The sequence below is a fragment of the Desmodus rotundus genome, chromosome 4, assembly GCF_022682495.2.
Source record: "Desmodus rotundus isolate HL8 chromosome 4, HLdesRot8A.1, whole genome shotgun sequence".
Taxonomy (NCBI): domain Eukaryota; kingdom Metazoa; phylum Chordata; class Mammalia; order Chiroptera; family Phyllostomidae; genus Desmodus; species Desmodus rotundus.
In genome coordinates, this window is record NC_071390.1 from 135,170,986 (window position 1) to 135,196,485 (window position 25,500).

At 40.4% G+C, this 25,500-nt stretch overlaps 1 protein-coding gene across 1 annotated transcript; it reads left to right on the forward strand.

Annotated features, from left to right (window-relative positions):
- Nucleotides 1-8,998: 8,998 nt before the first annotated feature.
- Nucleotides 8,999-18,800, forward strand: LOC139440880 (putative ankyrin repeat domain-containing protein 20A5). The gene is made up of 5 exons (XM_071221349.1): nt 8,999-9,210; nt 14,414-14,528; nt 14,911-15,084; nt 16,943-17,040; nt 18,635-18,800. Exons 1-5 carry the CDS (start codon nt 8,999-9,001, stop codon nt 18,798-18,800), a joined length of 765 nt encoding a protein of 254 aa, XP_071077450.1.
- The last annotated feature ends 6,700 nt before the right edge of the window (nt 18,801-25,500 follow it).

Below are 25,500 nucleotides of genomic sequence, written 5' to 3' on the forward strand. Positions count from 1 at the left end.
GCAGAGAAATTCTCAGAGACTGGGAAAATTCCGCAATCTCACTCTCCCATACCTGAGGGGGTTGGTCTGCCATGGGCAATTATCATCCCTTTGTGGTTGCCAAAAACTGTTACAGAGCAGCTGGGGGGTGGTTCACGATAAATTGTTACAGAAAGGATTCCCCCTTAAAAAAATGGGTGGCCAGAGGGCCTGGGCTACAGGGACTTGGGCCGAGGTCTTTACTCTGGGGCTCCAGGAGCAACAAGTCCGCCCTGCCCTCCGCTGGCTGCCCGTGGTCCGGACAGCCCTGGAGGTGCGCCTGGCGCACTGTGGGAGCCAGCCAGCCATGTCCTGCGCTGATTCCTGCCTATGGCCCATGTAGATAAATTGGTCTGGGTGACCTGGCCTCCCTGTAACTATTAGATGCACTGCCCAGATGATGCCTAAATTCAGGGTCCCTTCAGGGGGCCAGCCTACTCCAAATGCTGGCCATTCTGAAGTGCAAAATGTTTCTAATTGACCCACGTCCATGCCTGGGTCCTGTCCCCTGAACCAGTCAAAGTTCCGCCACATGCAGTCTAGAACAGTGGAGGACCCTCCCGTGTCCATAGTGACTCCTCCCGGGCGGCGGCGACAGACCTGGGGCAGGGTATTCACTTCGCCCGCCTGGCCTCTCCTCTCGCGAGGACTTGGGTCTGTCTTGGCTAAGGCTGCCCACGTAGAGTTCGTGTTAAACTCCAGGCCGTTCTGCCGAACGACAGACCGAGGAACCGCAGGTGAGGGCCCACGCATGCTCCCTAGGCTGATGCCGGTGGAGCCACAGACGCAGTCACACTCTCTCACTCTCACAACTTTCCAGAAGTTATTACGTTCCCCTCCCCACACGGGGAACTCTGCCTGGGGCCTTTCGGCCGGAGAGATGATCAGTCTCCCCTTCCACCGCAAGGGTGGGCCTGGTCTCGGGGTCTGGCCCCCGGGCAATTATCGGTTCGGCACCTCTCAGATTCCATGTCCAGTTCGCTCCCCAACAGCCCAGGTCAGGAGCTGTGTCGCCGGCTGAGCCTGCGGAGCCCAGAGTGCGGAGAACCCGAAATCACCGGGGCGCGCGCTTCCTCTCCACTGCTGGGCCCCACCGGCCGCCCAGTGGTCGCCTTCACCGGAGGCAACAGCCTGCTTGCGTGAGTCCTTTCCCCGTCAGGGAACGAAATGTTACGGGGCAAATGACTCAGACGAAGTTCTGGGGTAGCGAAGTGGAGTTTATTTACGCATGCAGACCCAGGGGAGGCAGTCTCCCAATTCTGGGCGCCGGGGCAAGACAAAAAGCCTGCTTATATAGGCAGGGGCTGACCGTTACTATTGGCGCGAGAATGTCGGGCAGAGCACGGTGCAAGGCGGGAAGCAGGGGCTTGCAGAAGCAGAAGGCGGAAGTTAGCATGGCGGCTTCTGGCTGGGCAGGACTTTCTTAAAATGGAGTCTAGCTTTCCTGTCACACTATCAGGATTGAAACAGCTTGTCTGAGAAATGTCCATCAGTTATTAAATTGCACATATGTAACGATTTTATGGTGTGTTACTGTTACAGAGCAGGGCAGGGGGTGGTTCACGATGAATTATTACAGAAAGGATTCCCCCTTTCTGTCTCTGGAGGTTCCTTCCCCCCACGCCCACCTGCTAGGTTCGCAATGCCCGCCGCCAGAGGAAAGACGTCTCTCAATGCCAGAGACTGGTGAAAAAGAAAGGAATTATTTATTTAAAAGTTACACAGACTTAGAGTAATGGCTTAATGTCTTCAATAAGATACTAAAGTCCTCTAGAATACCCACAGATGCACAGTCCTTCCCTCTCCCTGTGCCCAGTCCGGGGTACCGTGTCTCAGGAAAAGAAGTAGAAGTCCGTGATTCAGGCTCCCAGCACCATCAGCTGTGTGGCTGCTGCGATCTCCAGTTAATCCAAAGCCATGTGGCACCTTCTCATGGCCCAGCAGCAAGAGTCCTTCCTCCCCTTTCCTTCCCGGCAAAGTCTCTCCTGCTGCCTAAGCCGCGTGGCAAAAAGAAGCACTCCAAAACCACATGGTCCTCTCTACTCTCCTTCAGAACCGCGTGGTCCTTTTCCCCATTTCAGAACCGCCTGGTCCTCTTCCTTTTCCCTCAGAACCTCGTGGTTCCCTCTACTTACTTCAGAACTGTGTGGCCCCCTATTTACTTCAGAGCCGCATGATCTACTCTCTCTTTACTTCGGAGCCGCGTGGTTCACTCTCTCTATGGCTGCCGGGCCTCGGTTTAAATCCCAGCGCCCATCTTCCTTTGCAGCCCCATTTCTGACTCCTCCTACAGTCAGTTACACCTGCCAGCATCCCCGTATTCTTCCAGCTTTACTGGGCTGCCATAGTAAGTCTGGGCAGGTGTGGCCCCATGGCGTGGAGCCAATCATCTCCAAGCTCTCACGCAGGCCCTGTAACCAGGGGGAGTTGCTTCCCAGTCCCATCGTGGGTGGAAGTCACTCCCATCTCCCTGGCTCAAAGCAGGGCCACAGCTATTTAACATATCTATGAAACCAGTTAAAGGTTATAGATATGTTAAATGACTGTGCCAGGGGTTAGCTGCAAAGCTCTTGCTACCCAAAACAGCTCTGAATGGCCCTGTTCCATGTGTCCCATCCCCCCTGGCTCAGGCCTGTGGGGGTGAGGACATCCTACACACATTTTTCTAATATTTCCTGGACACCCCGAGTCCTGGACCCCATTACAAATCCCTTCTTGGGGCCCTCCTCTTGGCTGCATCCTGCTTCATTACTGCACTAGATGTAAATAAAATTGTGCCTTTAGCTCCTTGGAAGTGTTTTCACTTAGCAAAATGAAATTGTTGAAGAATTTCTAGATATGGTCCTTATTTCTAGATAGTGCCATTGACCTTAGACACAGAAGTGCTGCTGTTCGGCGGCTGGTGAACCGTATTTCTGCATACACCAGTGGAAACTTCATTAAGATGCACTTAATTATGCTCCAGATTGTCCACATACAAAATGTCTTTTAAAAATCTCAAGAATAGAGAACTGTTAATGTATAGGTATCATCAGAATGCACATGATTATAAACTTAAAAGTGCAGCTTTCATCTTCATGGTCTTTGTTGTTAACCTTATCATGCTAATGAAATTTATTTCAGAGTGGCAGTATTTTGTTAAATAAAAAAGTAGCATTTCAAATGCTGAATAACTGTATAATTATGCTTGGAATTAAAAGTAAAATTAGACTGAAATCTCAGTCTCCTTCAAAATGAACTTTTGAGTTACCCTGTGTCAGAAATGGAAAATTGTATGTGTTTTTCATTCAGATTTTGTGAATATGAACATGTTCTTACAGAATTTACAGATAAATCTATTTAACTAAATAGAAAAATTATTTTACAGGACATTGTATTGGTTTTTATATTTAACCAAGTTATATTCTTGGAGTGATTTTATTAAAATTGCCGATAGTTTTCTAATAACTTTTAAGCTGCATGTGGTCTTCATTGAAGATGTTGATAGGAGGACTTGCCACCTGAGAATCTTGCCCCTTTTTAAAGTAATTTTAAGGTTTGATCTAATTTCAGGCTTACAGAAGTGTTACCAGAATAAATAGAAGGAACTTCCATACATGCTTGACACAGTTTCACAAATTGTGTTCATTTGCCTATTTTTTTTATCGCCACCTCCCTTTTACTCTCTTCGTCCCGTCCACTCCTCTGTGTGTCTGTATGTGTGTGTGTGTACACATCCTTGTTGTGGGCTCATGTTTCATTTTTCGTGGATAGACTTGTAAGATTAAAATTGATGAGTCATGCAGTAAGTTTCACTGACCTGAGGAACGGATTTCAAAGTAACTATACCATATATTCCATTCACCAATGCTTCAAGTTTCCAGTGTCTCCACATCTTACACAGTACTTCTTATAGTCTGTCTTTTTGATAAGGCCATTCTAGTGGATATGAAGTGATATCTCACTGTGGGGTTAATGTACATTTTCCTAGCACAAGTGATGTTGAGCACTCTGTCCTATGCTATTTGCCATTTGTGTATCTTTGGAGACATATATGTCTTTGGAGATCAAATATATGATCCTCTATCCCTTCAGAGGTTGTTTGTGTTATATATTTTAAGAAACCATATATTATGAATACATGTCCTTTATCGGCTGAATCTTAACCTCATTTTATACTCTTCACCCAAGGATATTGATTTATTGGTTTATTGATTTTAGAGAGATAAAAGCACTGATGTGAGAGAGACCATTCATTGGTTCCCTCCGGTATGTGCCCTGACTGGAAATCAAACCCACCACCTTTTACTGTACAGGATGATGCTCCAACCAACTGAGCCACCGGGCCATGGTTGGGTCTTGCCTTTATAAAATCTAGTCTCACTGTCTCCTGTTATTTGAGTTAGGGATGTATTTCATCCATATTTAATATTGATATAGTTGTTTTTGATATTTGTTTTTGGTTTTTATCATAGCCAAAGAGATCCTTCTGTTCCTCTTTTTTGAGTTACATTTTAGTGGTTGCTCTGGGGATGATAATATGCATCAAGTTATCACAAAATAATACTTAATGGTGGTTGTACTAACTTTGTTCTCATATATCTTCTTTGTGCTGTTAGTGTTATTTGTTATATCTGTGTCTGTTACAATTCAACAATACAAATAACTACTGCTTTATATAATTTTATATCCTCAGTCTTTGGGAATGTCTTTATTTTGCCTTTTAAAAAAGAATAGTTTTGCTGAATATAGAATAATACATGGTCAGTTTTTTTCTTTAATCACTTTGAATATGTTATCCTACAGACTCCTGAAGTCCATTATTTTTGATGAATCAGCTGTTAATCAAAGTTATGGTGTTCTCTGGTGATAGGTTACTTATCTCTTGTTTTTCTTTTGTTGTTTTTAAGATACTTTTCTTAGCCTTGTCTTTTAGTAGTCTGACTGATTATATTTAGGTGTAGATATCCTTATGTTTTTTCTACTTGGTTTTTCTGAGCTTCTTGGATCTGTAAATAAATATTTTTCATCAGATTTGAGAAGTTTTTGACAATTATTTCTTCCAATATACTTAACTATCCTTTATTTTCTCTCTTCTCCTTCTGGAATTGTCCTTCCACATGTGTTGACACCCTTGATGTTGATCTGGTCTTTAAGGCTTTGTTTTTGTTTTTTGTTGTTCTCTCTTCAGATTGAATAATTTCTGTTGATTCTTCAAGATCACTGAATTCTTCTACCATTTCAAATCAACTGAAGTTTTCATTTCAAATCATTTTATTTTTCAGCACCAAATTCTAATATGATCTCTCATATACTCTTTTTTAGTTGAGATTCTACATTGCATTATTTTCATCATAGCTTTTATTCTTAAAATGTTTTAGTTTATTGATTTTAGAGAGGAGAGGAGAGAGAGAGAGGGATTTGTTGTCCCACTTTTTATGCACTTATTGGGGGATCTTGTATGTGCCCTAAGGGTCGAGCATGCAACCTTACTGTATTGGTACAGTGCTCTAAATGAGCTGTATCCCTCGGGTGGTTTTCGTTAATTCTTACAACGTGACTTCCATTAGTTCTTTGAACACATTCATAATAGCTGCTTTTAGGTGTATGATAAATCCAACATCTGGAGGAGATACAGTTTGTATTTTCTTCCTTAGTAAGGGTCACCCTTTCTTGTTTCTTTGTAATTTTTTTGAATTTCAGCTAATGTTGCAAATAAGGAGTGTGATTAACTTTGTAGAGGGTGGTTCTTGCTTTGTTTTATAACTTGCCTCCAGTAAATTTGTGAAGCCTGTCCCTACTACAATGTGCAGCTACTCATGTCTCTGTTCATGTTTAAAATGTTTATCTTGTTTTCTAAGGTTTGCAACTGTCTGCATAGCTTAGCATTTAGCCAAAGATCGAACCCCATTGGTCAGGCCTTCTACTCTGCTAATGTTGGTTGGCAAGTACATTCAATGTTCAGGTCATTTTCAAGTCAGCCCTGGTTTTGTACATCCCAAAGAATGAGTGAATCAGTTGTGGAAAAGTGCTTGCTATGTTTCCTGGAAGCTCACAAAGACAAAACAGGAATGACAGCCTTTGAACTGGAATTAGAAAACTGTGGTTAAGGGACTTGTTAGGGTATCCATCTCAGTTGTTTTTCATCATAAAACAAATAGCATTCTACACATTATTAATTCCTTTAGCATAACTTAAAATGAGTGCAGGAAAGCTAAATCGGGGCATTATTTGAGTCTTAGGCATGAGAGTTCTAAGCAACAACTGTCTGCAGGCCATCTGCACTGGATCCAAAATTAGTTTCCCATTCCCACTCTTAGAAATCTTAACTTTTCAATGCTTGTAAGAAACTCTGTATCCAGATAGCACTTGACTAAGGAACACAGAAGCTCAGAGTTGGCCTAACACAGACTTCTTAAGTTTCTTTGGTCCATACCAAAACACTAGGGTCAACCAAATCTCTATGATCGACCTGGAGTCCTGGTGTGTGGTTCCTCCTCTGCAGCCTGGTAATGTCTTTGACACTCAGTATAGGCTGCCTCCAGAAATGTCAGCGTTTTCTCTTCAGATGTCACTATAGAGAGCCTTTACTGGTCTGAAGAGACAGGTAGGATACAATTTTTGAGTTGGACTGTTGAAAGAAGCAAATGCTTGGTGATCATAGCTGAAACCATTCACACACCCCAACACCATTTGGTCTAGCTAAGCTGAGTAGACCTGAGAAATTTTTGTTGTTTTTGTTAATTGTTTTTTTACCAATCAAGGAGCCAGTCCCTCAGCAGGGACCCCAGCACTGTCCAGCAGCAATCCTAAAAGTCCAAGCACTAAGCTGAGTTGCTAATTCCAAACAATTTTGCAAGTTAGTCAACCAATAAAGAACAAAATGGTGATAAGTGGCCTCTGAAGAATAAATACCCAAGTTAATGTTTTTGCATTTGTCTTTCTGTAAAAATATGGTTGCCAAACTTTCCAGGTTTGTGTGGGGTTTGTTTCTATTACATTTTATTTTGGTTAGCTCTTAAAATCATTAGCCAAGTGTACAATACAGGAGCCTGGTGAGTTCTGAGTGAGCTGGGGTTTTGCATGAGCTGCTGTTCTGGGCCTGTGCCTGTTCCTGTCTGCTTCACCCACAATACCAGGAGTCGTCCAGTGGGAATTACTAGGTCAAGAACTACATTAAAAGGAGTTTCTGTGTACACTCACGTATTTATGCCAGTTTCTGTGGAGTGTGGAGTCAACATATTTTGACTTCCTAAGAAATGGAATAAAGATGGAAAGACAGGAGTTGCTGACAGAGAAAGATGGAAGTGGAAATGAGTATTTAGATTTCAAATTTGCAAACCTTAAAGAATGTGGAACGTGAGGAGCACAAGAGGTTTCATAATGATGAAGATAAGATTGTACAATGTTAGTATGCAAATTACTTAAAATTTTGGCTAATGGAATTTGAGGAAAAATTAGCTATATTATATGTTCATTTTTTCTAAAGCAATTATCTTACCTGTCAATAAAAACAACTCTTGTTTGTATTTGACTTTTTAAAATCTGCATCGTACCATTCCTCAATATTATATGTTTCTGGTGAAACTTACCATCCAGTTTGCCTTTCCTGAGAACCTGCCATAAACTGTCAACTCCTCCAGTTACAAAATTATAGCTTGAAAAAGTTCTACAGTCTGGTCAAATGCACCGATATCAAAACAATAATCGTTGAGAAATTATAATGGAAAAATAAACCATTACAATAAAACAAAAAATCCCTGATACGTCTAGAAGTGGGCAGGATTTGTTTATGGAAAAATCTACTAAAAGCTGATGAGGAATGTACAATAAGACTTAGACATAATATGTATCTGGATACACTGATTCAAGAGATTGTCAGTTGAAATTAATTCTCGAATGAATTAAAATAATGTTTTTAAGCTTGGAGTACTGATTAAGAATTCATCTCAAAAACTGAGGTAAACATTGCCAAGAGAATACTGAAAAGGACAATGAGGGGGAACTTTGGGTCTGTAACATTAGAATACATTTATAAAGAAATTAAAACACTGGAGTACTGATGCAAGAAGCAGCAGATCATTCAATGGACGAGAACAGAAAACCAAGAAATAAACATAGCTTGAGAATTTAATGCACAGTAAAGTGACATTTTAAGCTAGGTGAGAAAACATGGTTTGCGACACACGAATCACCATTCTTTTAAAGGTTCTTAAATGTTACACTATGCTCCAAAATAAATCTTGGATTAAAGATTTAACTGGGGGAAATAAAAGTAAAGAAAACGGAATTGTAAGGCTGGGACAAGGAGAGGATTTAGAGGCACGCGAAAATGTGCTTGCGTTTCATCTAGAGAAGGTACATTTGTTTCTCATAAATTTGCACTTGTATTCACATTTTCCCACAATCTGTGAAACAATGAAAAACTCTTGCATTCGCCAAATTCCTTGCAGATTGTCTGGGGCCCAAAGGATCGGAAGAGGAATAAAGTGAGGGACAAGATGATATATATATATAGGGGAGCTTTCTGGGCTGGAGGCCTTCAGCACCCCAAAGTTCCACACCACTCCAGCCCCAGCAGCTGGCAAAGACAGCTTTCCACTGGGGTGACTATAACTTCTGTAGATTTGTGGAAAACACTGGCAAATCCCACCGGCGTATGAAGGGAACCCGCCCAAAGCTTCAAGCAATCGCTGAGTTTTTAAACCACGCGTTCTGGGTATCTGGCTGTAGGGCGTTGTTGCGCAAGCGTTGTGACGAGCTCTGAAGGGCTCAGGCGCAGTAGTGTTTGTGCGTGATGCGTTGCCTGGTTACAATAATTCTGGGCTGGAAGATTCTAAATCGCCTTTCTTCACTGTTGGAGTGTAGTGGCGAGTGGCGGTTGGTTATCCAGAGCGATAGTGAGACTTTTGGCTTATCTAGAGCGATAGTGTTGGGCTCAGCAGGCAGTGGAAAGTTGAGAGGAAGGTGAGGCTTCTCTGAAGCCCTTAGGCTCTCTACGATGAAGAAGATTTTTGGCTTTGGGGGTAGGAAGGGCTTGCCCACCAGCTCAGGAAGAAAGAGCGTGGAATTTACCTCGCCGTACGGTTACCAGATCCAAGAAAAAGATCTGGGAAAGATCCACAGAGCTGCCACGGTGGGCAACGTGGCAAAAGTGAAACAGATTCTATTGCTCCGGCTAAATGGTGTGGATGACACAGACAGGAGGAACAGGTAATAGGGACTGTGAGGCCAGCGGCCAGGGCCAGGGGGCGACCTGGAGGAGGTGGGGTGGACCTGGGAGAAGTGCTCACCTGCCTGGACTCAGCCAGGTGGAGCTCAGCCCTCCTGTCACCGAGGGCGCTGGGCTGCAGGGTCTAGCGCTCAGGCCGCCTTTAGGAGCAGCAAAAACAAACACTTAAGGGCTCACTCATAATTCCTCTCAAAGAACACATTAAGTATATGCAGCGTTTTATATTCGATGTTCACATGTTGTGGGAAACTCCGTTCTTCTCACCCAGGCAGTAAAGAAGCAAAGATCAGCAAGCTGATTAGTAGAAAGGGAGAGTTTATTAGTGACAGGTTCTCATGGAAGAGGATGGACCTTACGGAGGTGGGGAGAAAGTCATGGGTAAAGGGCAAGGCAACCTGTCAGGTCCTTTGTCCTGAGGACTTACACAGTTGGTGGGATGGGTTGAGGGAGTTACACATTGATTGGTGGGTAAAGGTGGTGCCAGCTCCCCACCCCCCACCAACGTACCACCTAAACATACATATGTGTGGAGGGTTGTTAGCCCAGATTCTGATCTTGCTCCAGACCACCTCCTGTCATCCTTTGTAAAACATATAGGTCCTCTTGTCATCCTTTGTAAAACAGGTGACCAGAGGCAAATAGTCAAAGTTCGATTAGTTAACTAAAGTTGTTTATGGGCTTTTTCTTTGAGCAACTGTGGACCCTCTCCCACCTTCTTCCTCCTGCATTTTCCAACTTCTACCTAATAATGCTGCATACTATAGAAAACTGCATAATAAGGGAAATAATTTCCATAATAGATCAACTTCTGAACTAAAAATTCTTGGGATAAATTCCAATATCCATTTTATGTCAGTGTACACCAGTGTACAAGGTCTGTCCAGAAAGTATCCAGCCACATACTATGAAAAATAGAGACATTTATTGAAGAAGATACAAGAAACATTGGACACAGGACAATGACATTTCAGTCCCCTTCAACATTGACACCTTGAGACATCACACAGTTCTCCCAGTATCTCTTCCACTGTTCAAAACACTCGCAAAATCCTTTGTTGGAATTGCCATCAGCTACCCGGTTGTATTTTCCTGAATCTCATCAACACTATCTGAAATCTCTTTCTTTTCAAAGGTGATTTTAGTTTTGGGAAAAGCCAGAAGTCTCAGGGCATCAAATCTGGGCTGTAGGGGAGCTGAGTCACCTGGGTGATTTGATGTGTGGCCATAAAACTCTACATAAGATGTGATGCGTGAGCGGGTCTGTTGTTGTGATGAAGCTGCCAATCAATCACCAGTTGCCCACACTTATGGCCATTGTTGTCATATTGCATCTCTCAACTGATGGAGAACTTTGAGGTAGTACTCCTTATTAATTGTTCGGCCTGGAGGCCTGGAGGGATATACTCGTGATGGACAACTCCTTCCCAATCGAAAAACACAGTTAATATGGTCCTGATCTTGCTGCGACTTCACTGTGCCTTCTTTGGGTATGGAGAGCAGGCAACTTCCATTGGGATAACTGGGCCTTCGTATCTGGATCATGCACATAGCCATAGACCCATGCATGGTTCACCTCCAGTTATGACCTTCTTGAAGAAATCTGGTTAAATGGTAGCAGTTTAAAGCAAGTCATTAGCAACTGCAGCACGATATTCCTCCTGCTCTGGTATCACAAGCCATGGAACAAATTTTGCATAATGACATGTTTTATGCCAAGATCCAGCATCAAAAACTGGGACACAGTAGATTTTGGAATCCCTAGATTAGCTTCTAGTTCTCACACTGTCAGCCCCAGATCTTTGTTGATTGCAGCCTTTACCCATTCAACATTCTCAGGTGATCTGCTTTTTGCAGGCCTTCCAGAACATGGATCACTTTGAACAGATTCTCAACCATCTTTGAAGTGTTTGTGCAGCACTTTTATTTATGCTGCACTCATTGCGTCGTCTCCAAAGCCTTCTGAATCATTCAAATAGTTTCCACAGAGGAATGTTCAAGCTTAAAGCAAAATTTGGTGCAGATTTGTTGCCCTACTCTCTCAGTGATTTTGAATGTGTTGGTCACACAGTACACATGCTCACTCAACAGTGTCTACTGACCCCACTGTCTAGTACAGAGAAGTTACATTGTTCATGCGTGGGATTCCAGTCCAGTCTCCTTGGATACCAGATTACGCTGATGTTGCACAGACTGTTTTCATTAAATTAACGATGGCTGGACTTTTTCTGAACACACCTTGTATGTTTTTTAAGTTGACAAACTCCAAAAGCAAAATTTCTGGAGGTTGATTATGCAATATAAAAAATTAAACATTGTCTATCAGAAAGTAATATGTTTTGGTTTTTAGTTCAAATATTAATACATATAGCAAATAGATGGGTTTTTTAAAATTGTTTATGCTATGTCAGTTGTCCCAATTTTTCCCACCTATGCCCCCTCTACCACGCCCACTCTCTGCTTCCATAGTCATTCTCCACACTGTTGTTTATATCCGTGGATCCTTCATATATGTTATTTGATTAATTCCTTCTCCTTTCAAGCAATCCCCACCTCTCTCTTTCTCTCTTATGGCTGTCAATTTATTTCATGATTCTATGCCTCTTGTTCTTGTTATATTTTGCCCCTTAGTTTATTTTGTTCATTAGATTCCTCTTATAAGTGAGATTATATGGTATTTGTCTTTCAGTGCCTGGCTTATTTCATTAGCATAATAGTCTGCAGTTCCATTGATGCTGTCATAAAATGTAGGAATTCCTTTTTCTTTCTGCTTTGTAGTATTCTATTGTGTAAATGTACCAGTTTTCTAATCCATTCATCTACTGATGGGCACTTAGGCTCTTTCCAACACTTAACTATTGTAAATAGTGCTGCTATGAACATAGGAGTGCATAAATTATTTTGAAATGGAGTTTTGGCACACTTAAGATATAATCCCAGCAGTGGTGCTGTTGGGTCAAAAGGCAGTTCCACTTTTAATTTTTTGAGGAAATTCCATACCATTTTCCACAGTAGCTGCAGCAGTCTGCGTTCCCACCAACAATGCGCTAGGGTTCCCTTTTCTCCACATCCTCACCAGCACTTGTTGTTTTTTGATTTATTAATGTTAGCCATTTTCATAGGTATGAGGTAATAACTCATTAGGTTTTAATTCTCATCTCTCTGATGGTTAGTGATGTTGAGGATCTTTTCATATATCTACGGGCCAGCTGTATATAATCCTTGGAGAAGTGTCTATTCAGGTCCTTTGCCCATTTTTTAACTGGATTGTTTGTGTTCCTGGTCTTGAGTGGTATGTGTTCTTCATATACATTTTCGAGATTAAACCCTTCTCTGATGTATTGGTGGCAAATATATTCTCCCATACAGTCAGTTCCGTTTGGATGTTAATGATGGTTTCTTTAGCCATGCAGAAGGTTTTTATTTTGATGTCCCTTTTGTCTATTTTTTCCTTGCCCTTGGTGATATATTGGAAAAAATATTCCTATGTGAGATGTCTGAAATTTTATGATGTATGATTTCCACTAGAATTTTTATGTTATCAAAACTTATACTTAAGTCTTTTATCCATTTGGAGCTGATTCTGATGTGTGGTGTAAGTTGGTGGTCTCATTTCATTGTTTTGCATGTACCTGTCCAATTTTCCCAACACCGTTAATTGAAGAGACAGTCTTTCCCCCATTGTATGGTCTTGCCCGCTTTGTCAAATATTAATCGACCATAGAGACGTGGATTTATTTCCAGGCTCTCTATTCTATTCCATTGATTTATGTGTTTGTTCTTATGCCAGGACCAGAATGTTATTACTAGAGTGGGCTTGTAGTGTAGTTTGATGTCAAGTACTGTGATCCCTCCAAATTGCTCTTCTTTCTCAAGGTGGCAGAGGCTATTCAGAGTTTTTTTTTTGGTTCTAATGAATTTTTACAATATTTGTTCTAGTTCTGTGAAATACATCATTAGAATCTTAATAGGAATTGCATTGAATCTATAGATCGCTTTGGGTAGTATAGACATTTTAATGATGGCAATTCTTCCTGTCTATGAACTCGGTATATGCTTCCATTTATTTGTATCTTCCTCAATTTCTTTCTTCAGTGTTTTATAGTTTTCCAAGTACAGGTCTTTTACCTCCTTGGTTAAATTTATGCCTAGGTACTTTTTTGTTGTTGCTATAGTAAGTGGGCCTTTTTTCTTAGTTTCTCTTTCTGATAATTCATTGTTGGTTTCTGAATATTGACTTTGTATCCCGTTACTTTGCCAAACCCACTTATTAGGTCAAGTAGTTTTTTGGTGAACCTATAGGGTTTTCTATGTACACTATCCTGTTGCCTGTGAATAATGACCCTTTACTTCCTCCTTTCCAATTTGGATGCCTTTTATTTCTTCTTGTCTGCTCACTGTGACTAGGACTTCCAGTACTATGTTGAATGAGAGTGGTGAAAGCGGGAACCCTTGTATTTACCATTATTTCTCTTAATGTAAGGCACCATGGATGGTATGATGTCCAATATTTTATGCACCAATAAGAAAAAACAAGAATTTTTTAAAAGATGCTGCCAATCATAGTTGTGAGACACTGAATGAAATTGTATTCCAATGGCAGAGATGTTAAAATGCAAGAAAATAAGAATCTTAGAATTTTTGAAATACATTGTACATTCTAATTCTTAAAACATATCTGCAAAGTAGATATAATGATATCGTTTTACTTAGTTGAAATGTCTTTTCTAAAGTTGCAGTAATAGTAATAATTCTAAAACATAATCTAACAATTACTGAGACATTTTGTGCTAGGAACTATAGCAAACACTGCAGAGCTTTTCATTTCAGCAAACAGTGGTGTTCTCTGAAATAACTACTATTTTTAGCCCCATTTTGCTGATGAGCAAACTGAGGCACAGAAAGGTAAACTGATAGCTAATGCACGACAGAGTTAAAACAAGAGCAGACTGAAGTTGAACTCAGTTCCCAGGTAATGCTCTCTGTATTCAGATAGACTGCTCCTTCGTTAATGTGGTGAGTAACAAGATTTAATAAATATTGTACTGTCTCCAGAAGAAAACTAAGTATTTGTCTTGAGGGAACAGGGAAAAGTTTCAATGTCTACAATTACATGAATAATTTTATGTTTTGAGACAGAGAATAATTGTATGTTTAGGTTCCTAAAAATTTCTCTCACTTTCACAGGACTGCCCTGCATTTGGCCTGTGCCAATGGCCATGCGGGAGTGGTCACTCTCCTAGCAAAGAGAAAATGCCAGTTGAACGTCGTTGACAATGAAAACAAGACACCTCTGATTAAGGTATGTAGTAGCCTACTGTGTCAACATGAGATGGATTTATTTACTTACTGGATAAAAATGAATTTATTGCCCTGACTGGTGTGGTTCAGTGGATTGAGCTCTGGCCTGTGAACCAAAGGTTCACTAAGGTTCACTAGTCCGATTCCCACTAAGGGCACTGACTGGGTTGCAGGCCAAGTCCCCAGTAAAGGGAGCTCAAGAGACAAAACACATTGATGTTTCTCTCTCTCTTTCTCCCCCCTTCCCCTCTCTAAAAATAAAATAAATAAAATCTTTAAAAAAATGAACTTGTTCACTAAACTATAAACTATTGGTGAAATTGTAGAATGTTTACTCTAAATTCCTAGAATTTACAATCTCTTTCTTGGCATAATACTGACAGGCTGTCCAATGCCAGGAAGAGGAATGTGCAACTCTTCTGCTAGACCGTGGTGCCGACCCCAACATGATGGACATCTATGGCAACACTGCTCTCCACCACGCTGTCCTTGGTCAGAATACAGCTATAGTAGCAAAGCTGATTTCACACAAAGCAAATATGAAAGCAATAAACAAGGTATAGATCGATCAACTTTACTTACAAAATTATTGAAATACGTGTTTTTATTTTAGCCACAAGCATTTTCTTTCTCACATACATACACTGAATTCAATATAGCAGGCCCTGTTACCATGGAAACAACTCCAAAGCCAGGTCAGGCAGGGCTGGAGAAATGTGATGTCCACAGAAAGGGCAAAGCTCTGTCTCCAGCTACCCTTCACCCCAGAAGGAAAAGCTTCCTGTTGGTGCCTGGGAGTGGGTGATGGGCTCAGAACACACAAAGACTGAAGGCCTGGGGGGAGTGAGGTGAGGGTGAGGGCTGGCTACTATGTAGGCAGGGGCTTAGGAAACAGGTGCTGCTGGGGATGGGTGGGAGGAGGAGGCCCAGGACCCAGCAGGGGGAGCTGGGTGGGTGCAAGTGCGAAAGAGGAGCAGAAGTCCACAGGCCCTGAACACTTCAGGACCCCAAAGTTCTGAGCTGTGGCAAGAGAGTCAGGTCGTGTCCTGACATTATCAGATTGTTTGGCCTCATTTACTTCTCTTGTCTCAGTTTCCCCATTCCACTTGTCCAGGAATTTCCCTAGTGTCTTATTAGTCTGTCACATTTTCATTGGAATGTCTCTGAATCTTAGGAGGAAGATATTCAAGGTTAGAGTTGAATAGGGGGTGCCTATTCTGGATAATATTATATCTGTCTCCTCAGAGTTGTTACTCAGAAATGAAAGTGATTAGTAATTTTCATTATACTGAAAATAATTTGTGTAGATTAAAGCTAAAATTTTTATTGATAAGCCATTATATTTTTATTTCTGATGTATATTTTGTCTCAAATATAAAATAATTTTCAGAGCAATTAAAATGGGATTGGAACAAAAACAAGTTTTTAAAAAAGTACATATTTATTAGGTTCCTAGGATTGTCAACATAATTGAGAATGCCTAGTTTCATGTTGAGCTTTCTAACAGCCAAGACAAAAGCTATCACCTCGTACTAGAAGAAAACCCACGGACCATTTGTAGTAAGCAATCCGTTCATCTGAAGCCTATCTCTTTTGATTTAGAGTCCACTGTTTTTGAAACCCTTTTGGAGCAGGAGTGACTGACATTGACATTTGGGGTCCTGATAGCTTGGGGTCCTGGTAGAAGAGTCAAGCAAGTGTGTATAACCTGGAGAAAACCTTCACCTCTGTAGAAAAGCTCTCAAAACTGTATCCCTGAAACTCTGTAATTTAGAAATGTTAATATTTGCACAGAAAACTATTGACAAATCGGGATTAAGCAAAGTAAAGCATTTCTTTAGTACTGGGCATACAATGCACAGTTTTGTAATATTCCTTAAACACAGGTGATCTTTCTGGGCCCTTTTTCTTTTGGGACATAATACTGAACTTCTGGCAAAATACATATTCCTTGAAAATAATTTAAGAAATACTATAGATTTAATCATTTAGGTTATTAATTCAACAAAAATACTAAAAGCAGTTACTACTAGGTTTTAAAGTTTGGAGATACAGAGACCAAAAACAGGCCTCAGCCCTTAAGAAGCTCTTGGTTTAGATGGGGATCAATAAAATAATGATAGTATGCCACAGTGGATACTGTGACAGGAACAAAGATTGTTGGAACCAGTACTGTAAATGTTTGAAGTGAGTTCTGGAGAATGGTGTTGCAGTTAATCTATTGTAGAGGAGGAGGTGGGCATTTTAAGGAGAAGGAGCAGCCAGTGACAGCACAGAGTGGGAAAAGGAAGGTGCTACCTTTTAATTACTTTCTGTATTATATGTTTATGTTCAGAGGATTTTTTTAATAAGTTTTCAAATTCAGTTTGGATATGTGCAATTTTATATTTTATAAATGTTTTTGCTGCTTTAAAGGATGGCTTCACACCACTTACACTTGCTGTAAGTAAAAAGAAAGAGCAAATGGTGGAAGTTTTAGTAAAGGAAGCTGCAGAAGTCAATCCATTGGAAAGGTACAGTTATTCATTTTTTCTTCTTTTATAAGCATTAGTATTATTCTAGAGTGGTACAATCACTCAAGTCAACAGAACTCTCAGAATCAAAAGTCGGTTATTGGCATTAGAATTGCTAAGGCCCCATTTATGACTCATCAGTGTCCATGTGAACCAAGTAGGATTGATTATATCTTCAGGTCAATTGAGGGTAGACAGGGAGATTAAGCACCATTTTCATAAAGACCTGGTTCAGAGTTTTAGCTGATAGAGAAGGGATAGTAGATAAATATATTCTTTCTCAAGGTTGCAGAGGCTATTCGGGGTCTTTTTGGGTTCCAATAAATTTTTGGAATATTTGTTCTAGTTCTGTGAAATACATCATTAGAATCTTAATAGGAATTGCATTGAATCTATAGATCGCTTTGGGTAGTATAGACATTTTAATGATGGCAATTCTTCCTGTCTATGAACTCGGTATATGCTTCCATTTATTTGTATCTTCCTCAATTTCTTTCTTCAGTGTTTTATAGTTTTCCAAGTACAGGTCTTTTACCTCCTTGGTTAAATTTATGCCTAGGTACTTTTTTGTTGTTGCTATAGTAAGTGGGCCTTTTTTCTTAGTTTCTCTTTCTGATAATTCATTGTTGGTTTCTGAATATTGACTTTGTATCCCGTTACTTTGCCAAACCCACTTATTAGGTCAAGTAGTTTTTTGGTGAACCTATAGGGTTTTCTATGTACACTATCATGTTGCCTGTGAATAATGACCCTTTACTTCCTCCTTTCCAATTTGGATGCCTTTTATTTCTTCTTGTCTGCTCACTGTGACTAGGACTTCCAGTACTATGTTGAATGAGAGTGGTGAAAGCGGGAACCCTTGTATTTACCATTATTTCTCTTAATGTAAGGCACCATGGATGGTATGATGTCCAATATTTTATGCACCAATAAGAAAAAACAAGAATTTTTTAAAAGATGCTGCCAATCATAGTTGTGAGACACTGAATGAAATTGTATTCCAATGGCAGAGATGTTAAAATGCAAGAAAATAAGAATCTTAGAATTTTTGAAATACATTGTACATTCTAATTCTTAAAACATATCCGCAAAGTAGATATAATGATATCGTTTTACTTAGTTGAAATGTCTTTTCTAAAGTTGCAGTAATAGTAATAATTCTAAAACATAATCTAACAATTACTGAGACATTTTGTGCTAGGAACTATAGCAAACACTGCAGAGCTTTTCATTTCAGCAAACAGTGGTGTTCTCTGAAATAACTACTATTTTTAGCCCCATTTTGCTGATGAGCAAACTGAGGCACAGAAAGGTAAACTGATAGCTAATGCACGACAGAGTTAAAACAAGAGCAGACTGAAGTTGAACTCAGTTCCCAGGTAATGCTCTCTGTATTCAGATAGACTGCTCCTTCGTTAATGTGGTGAGTAACAAGATTTAATAAATATTGTACTGTCTCCAGAAGAAAACTAAGTATTTGTCTTGAGGGAACAGGGAAAAGTTTCAATGTCTACAATTACATGAATAATTTTATGTTTTGTGATAGAGAATAATTATATGTTTAGGTTCCTAAAAATTTTTCTCACTTTCACAGGACTGCTCTCCATTCGGCCTGTGACACTGGCAATACTGCAGAGGTCAATCTCCTAGCTGATAGCAAAATCCTGTTGAACCTTGTTGACATTGAAAACAAGACACCTCTGATTAGGGTATGTAGTAGCCAACTATGTCAACAGGAGATGGATTTATTTCCTTACTAGAATAAAAATGAATTTATCTCATTTAACTATAAGTTACTGGTGAAATTGTAGAATGTTTCCTTTGAATTCCTAGAATTTACAATCTCTTCCTTGGCATACTTCCGACAGGCTGTACAAAGCCAGGCAGAGGAATGTGCAACTATTCTGCTAGACCGTGGTGCCGACCCACATATAATGGACGTCGATGGCAACACTGCTCTCCACCACGCTGTCCTTGGTCAGAATACAGCTATAGTAGCAAAGCTGCTTGCACACAAGGCAAATATGAAAGCGATAAACAAGGTATAGATGGACTTTATTCACAAAATTTTTGAAATACATGTTTTTATTTTAGCCAAATGCATTTTCTTTTTCACATACATATAACTGAATACAATATAGCACGCCCTGTTACTGTGGACACTACTCCAAAGCCAGGTCAGGCAGGGCTGGAGAAATGTGGTGTCCACAGAAAGGGCAAAGCTCTGTCTCCAGCTACCCTTCACCTCAGAAGGAAAAGCTTCCTGTTGGTGCCTGGGAGTGGGTGATGGGCTCAGAACACACAAAGACTGAAGGCCTGGGGGGAGTGAGGTGAGGGTGAGGGCTGGCTACTATGTAGCAGGGGCTTAGGAAATGGGTGCTGCTGGGGATGGGTGGGAGGAGGAGGCCCAGGACCCAGCAGGGGGAGCTGGGTGGGTGCAAGTGGGAAGGAGGAGCAGAAGTCCACAGGCCCTGAACACCCTAGGACCCCAAAGTTCTGAGTTGTGGCAAGAGAGTCAGGTCGTGTCTTGACATGAGCAAAGTCATCCGCTTGTGCTCACAGCCACTCTGCCAGCCACGTACCTCCTTGGGGTTCTCCACGTCAGAGTGTAGCTCCTGCTCAGCCTCGCGTAGCTCCTCAGAGGGGTTGTCATTGTATGTAGGGCACAGGTGATGGCAAAGCAGTCCACTGGCTTTTTCTCCTGGATATATATATCACCTCTTGCCACTGCAGCCTTGATAGGAACAGCCTCAGCTGACACAGGTAGGGTCGATATTACATATTGGATTGGGCAAAAAGTTCCTTAATTTTTTTTCTGTTTGATGGCTCTTGTAAGTGCTTAAATGTCTTTAAGCTCATTGGAAATGATTTTGTTAGATTGTATTGTGAGAGCTGTCATATGAGCATGCATTTAAAAAAACTTACCAAAATCTGTGAATTTTTGTGTAGCTATTTTAATATTGAAGATAGAGGGAGAATAAGTGACATTTTCGTCATGTTATGCTTTATGATTTCAAGAAAGGTAAAAACACAACTGAAATGCAAAAAGGGATTTGTGCAGTGTATGGAGAAGTTGCTGTGACTGATGGAAAGTGCCAAAAGTGGTTTGCAAAGTTTCTGGGTACTATTAACATTTTGGCCAAATAATTCTTTGTTGTGGGGCTGTCTTATGCATGGGAAGATGTTCAGCAACACCCCTGGCCTCTACCCACTAGAATCCAATATCAAGGGATAGTTGACATACTCAAAACATCCAAATCAATAAAGTTGATGGTGAAAATGAAAAATGTTTCCTTTATTTTATGGAAAACACATGTGGACTTTTTGGCCAACCCAATATTTGGAAGCTCAAGCATGCCCTAAGAGCGAAAAAGGAAAAGGAAGGGACAGAGCAATTAGAAATATGCAGGCCAATTTGGAAATGTGGCAATGGAGGGGAAATAACCAGAAGAGTTTCTTTTTGTTTGTTTGTTTGTTTTTGGTTTTTCCTCTCCTTACCATTTATATGTTTAGGTCAGGTGCTCTTCAGGTTTCGGAGACAGTAATTTTTAGTTTGGGAGAGAGCCGTCAGTGAGTTGTAAACTTGCCTCTAGATCAATTCTAGGAGGTTCTGAGGCAGCCAGATTGGCAGTGAGCAGTGGTCATCAGGTGGGAAACAAAAGGAAAGGACAGGTAATTAACTGAGATATTATCCTGTTCTGGCAGCAACAGCCACTTAGATAAGAGCCTGAACTCTCTTCTCAAATCTACAAGGTCTAGATTGGACATAAGGAGGAAATAAGTAACAAAATCAAGTTGTGTTTGAGTTTGTTACTTACAAACTCAGTAAGTTTGAAATCAATAAAGTCAATACTGAGTTTGTCAGTCCCTTTCCACCCCTACACAGGAAATTATATGCAATTTTGGTAAGTTACTCATATCTCTTACACTTTCACTTGGCCCAGTCCTCAAATGGCAGAAGGATTTGGCTGTGCAGGTGAGAGACAAGACTAAAGTAAGTGTGTACTGCACTAGTTCTCAGCTTGAAGTGTGCTGGTGAATCACAGTCACCTGAGAAGCTTTTAAAAGTTTGCAAGCCTAGGCTCTTTCTTAAAGATTTTGATTGAGTAAATCTAATAATGCCTGGACGAGCGCATTTAGAAATATTTCCTTGAGATTCTGATGCAACACTTGGTTAAGAACTACTGAATGGATAAGTGTAATGTATAAATTCACAGATCCCACAAACTTCAGAAATCTCTAGGAGAGCTGGGATTTGATAGGTGACGATACTTGCTTGAACTCTTTCCATTCCAGCAGTATTGGCCTGACTTTCAACTCTTTCTACCTCTTCGTTCAAGAATTATACAGGGGACACTGTTGGCAATATCTACTGACTCAAAAAACACCTTTTTTCTTTCAACCATCAGTCATTCACTGGCACTGAGTCTTTACAAACTTGCTTATGGGTCATCTGTTATTTAGTAGAATCTGACCCTTTAGGGATTTTGCATCTTTTGTTATTGTTCAGGTCCTTAGATCAGCCAATGTTTGCTGCAAGCAGGATTTTCCAGAAATAATATTGTCTTGAGCCTTCTTTTTAGCTGAAGCTGTGTGGTAGACTCTCTCAGTGCATCTGTTAAATTCATAGAGCCCTGGCCTAATCGGGATGGCAGTTTTAAACATCAGAACCATGAATTTAGCAACAATAAAGATGAGAATTGTTTTACTAATTTAGTTTCTGCAGTCCTGTGAAATAATATCTATTTGATTAACAATCTGGGAGAAATAAATACTAATCGATTGTAGTTTTAATAACTATTGGCAAAATTTTTGTAGTGCATATTATTAGTCTAAATAATGATTTTTTATCACATATTGGGGCCCACAATATTGATAAAACATATGATACTAATGAAAGGAATGGTTTTAAACACAAATATTTGCTTTATACACACCCATTAAAAAACATAGGAAATATAAAACCACAGGTGAGCTCTAGACTGAATGTGGGCCCTGGATATATTTAGTTTGTGTCCACAGATTGAGTCGACCTTTAAAATTTAGGAGACTCATGTGGAAGTCTGGATTTCAAGCTTCTCTTCAAGAAGCGAATCTGGCACCGCATAAGCCCCTCCTGGTGTTTGTTCTGCTGTGCAGAGGCTGCCCCCTCATAGGAGACGTGGGTTCCCCAGTTTGCTGCCATCCCCACCTGGATTCTGCACTTGCTTGGGCCAGCCCTTAAGAAGCTCTTGGTTTAGATGCGGGTCAATAAAATAATGACAGTATACCATGATGGATACTGTGACAGGAACAAAGAGTGTTGGAACCGGTACTGTAAATGTTTGAAGTGAGTTCTGGAGAATAGTGTTGCAGTTAATCTATTGAAGAGGGAGAGGTGGGCATTTTAAGGAGAAGAAGCAGCCAGTGACAGCACAGGGTGTGAAAAGGAAGGTGCTACCTTTTAATTACTTTCTGTATAATATGTTTACATTCAGAGGATTTTTTAATAAGTTTTAAAATTCAGTTTGAATATGTGCAATTTTATATATTATAAATTTTTTTTGCTGCTTTATAGGATGGCCTCACACCACTTACACTTGCTGTAAGTGACAACACGGAGGAAATGGTAGAATTTTTGGTAAGGGAAGCTGCACGTATCAAGCAGTTGGAAAGGTACAGTTGTACAATTTTTTTAAACCTTGGTATTATTCTAAAGTGGTACAATCACTGATGTCAACAGAAAGCTCTGAATCACTTCTGGCCAAGATGGAGGCATAGGTAGATACACTTTGTCTCCTCGCACAACCCAAAGAAGGACAACAAGAAATTTGAAAACAAATAATAACCAGAACTATCAGAAATTCGAACTTTATGAAGTCTGTCAACCAAGATGTTAAAGAAGAAACATTAATTCAGAATGGTAGGTGCAGCAGATGGGCAGCTGGGGTAGAGAGGACACGCAGGAAGGCAGCAGCTGGAGGACTGGGATGGCAAGGTGGCAGCCGGGGTATCCCAGCGTGCTAGTGTGGGGAAATAAAGCCTCAAAACCATTGGATATAAAAACCTTTGGGGTGCGACATTGGGAGAAATCCCAGGCTCACAGGAGAGTTTGTTGGAGAGGTTCACAGGGTCCTTGAATGTACACAAACCCACGCACCTGGGAATCATCACCAGAGGGGCCCAATTTGCTTTTGGGTAATGGAGGGGAAGTGCTGAAAGCTGGCTGAGAGCTGAGCAATTGGCATTGTTTCCTCTTGGACCCCTCCCCCACATACAGGGCTATAATAGAGCAACTGGTTTGCTCTGCCCCGGCAAATACCTAAGGCTCTGCCCCTTACAATGTAACTGCTGCACTGAGACAAAGAAATATGGCTCAAATGAAAGAACAGATCAAAATTCCAGAAAGAAATACAATTAAGGGATGAAGAGATAGCCAACCTATCAGGGACTGAGTTCAAAACACTGATAATCAAGATGCTCACAGAAATAGTTTGAGTATGGTTGCAAAATAGAGGAAAAAGTGAAGTCTATGTAAAGTGAAATGAAGAAAAATGTACATGGAACTAACAGTGAAGGGGAGGAAACCAGGACTCAAATCAACGATTTGGAGCATAAGGAAGAAATAAACAGTTAACCAGAACAGAATGAAGAAACAAGAATTCAAAAAAATGAGGAGAGGCTTAGGAACCTCTGGGACAACTTTAAACATTCCAACATCCAAATCATAAGGGTACCAAAAGGAGAAGAGAAAGAGCAAGGAATTGAAAACTTATTCGAACAAATAATGAAGGAAAACTTGGCCCTTCTGGCAAAGGAAATAGACTTCCAGAAGTCCAGGAATTCCAGCGAGTCCCAAAGAAATTGAACCCAAGGAGAAACACACTAAGACACATCATCATTAAGTTAGCCAAGATTAAAGATAAGGAGAGAATCTTTAAAGTAGCAAGATGAAAGGAGAGAGTTACCTATAAAGGAGTTCCCATAAGAGTATCAGCTGATTTTTCAAAAGAAACCTTGCAGGCAAGAAGGGGCTGGAAAGAAATATTCAAAGTCATGAGATGCAAGGACCTACATCCAAGATTGCTCTATCCAGCAAAGCCATCATTTAGAATGGAAGGGCCGTCAAAGTGCTTCCCAGATAAGTTCAAGTTAAAGGAGTTCATCGTCTCCAAGCCCTTATTATATGAAATGTTAAAGGGGCTTACCTAAAAAAAAAGAAGATAAAAAATATGAACAATAAAATGACAACCAACTTACAACTATCAACAACTGAACCTAAAACAAAAACAAAAACAAAAACAAACTAAGCAAACAACTAGAATAGGAACAGAATCACAGAAATGGAGATCATGCGGAGGATTATCATCCAGGAAGGGGAGGAGGGGAGAATGGGGGAAAAGGTACAGGGAATAAGAAGCATAAATGGTAGGCACAAAATAGGGGGAGGTTGAGAATAGTATGGGAAATGGGGAAGCCAAAGAATTATATGCACAGCCTGTGGACATGAACTAAATTGGTGGAATGCATGTAGGAGGTGGGGATGCAGGGTGGGAAAATGGGACAGCTAGTAGCATAATCAATAAAATATATTTTAAAAAATTAACAAAAGAAGAAAACAAAATAGAAAGCTCTGAATCAAAAGTCGATTATTGGCATTAGAATTGTTCAGGCCCCATCTATGACTCATCAGTATCCATGCGTGACAAGAAGGATTATATCTTCAAGTCAATTGCGGGTGGATAGGGAGGTTAAGCACCATTCTCATAAAGACCTGCTGGTTCAGAGTTTTAGCTGCTGGAGAACGGATAGTTGTAGTCTTGGCCGGGTCCTGACTTCTCTTAGTTTTCTGTCCTTAGTATGATTAGCTAGGATAAAAGAAGAGTATTGTGTTATATGTTTTACTCAATTAATATATTTATAAATAAATTTAGTTGCAAGTTATATAATAGCTGAGGTGCTGTGAAATACAAACCACAAAGAAAGAATAGCTAATAACTAAAATTAATAACATTTTCCAAAACTTGCAACATATGAATGTTAGAAGGTATGAAAAACTTACATTGAGGGATTTTTGGGATTCCAAAAATAGGTTCAACAAATAAACTTCATGAACAGATTTTTATTTTGCTTTACTGGTTCTCTTAGCATCTCCTTTTGGCATAATATCTCTTAATCAGTCATCCTAACAACCTTGTACAATAAGACAGGAAGGTTCTTGTTTGTAGAGGAAGACTTGAAGCCAGAGAAGAGAGACTTGTTTGAGAACAAGTAACTGTTGGTTACAGTGCTAGGACTTTTAGTTCAAGATTCTTGCCACTAATATGTCGATCTAACTCTAATTAATTCACATAACTGTACTGCCCTCAAATCATGACTGTTTCATGTTGCTTTTTCTTTAAATAAGAAGCTTGTAGAATTTACAAATTTGAACTGTATGGTATAAAGCTTTAGTATTAGCTCTGATATTATTTGCAGTAC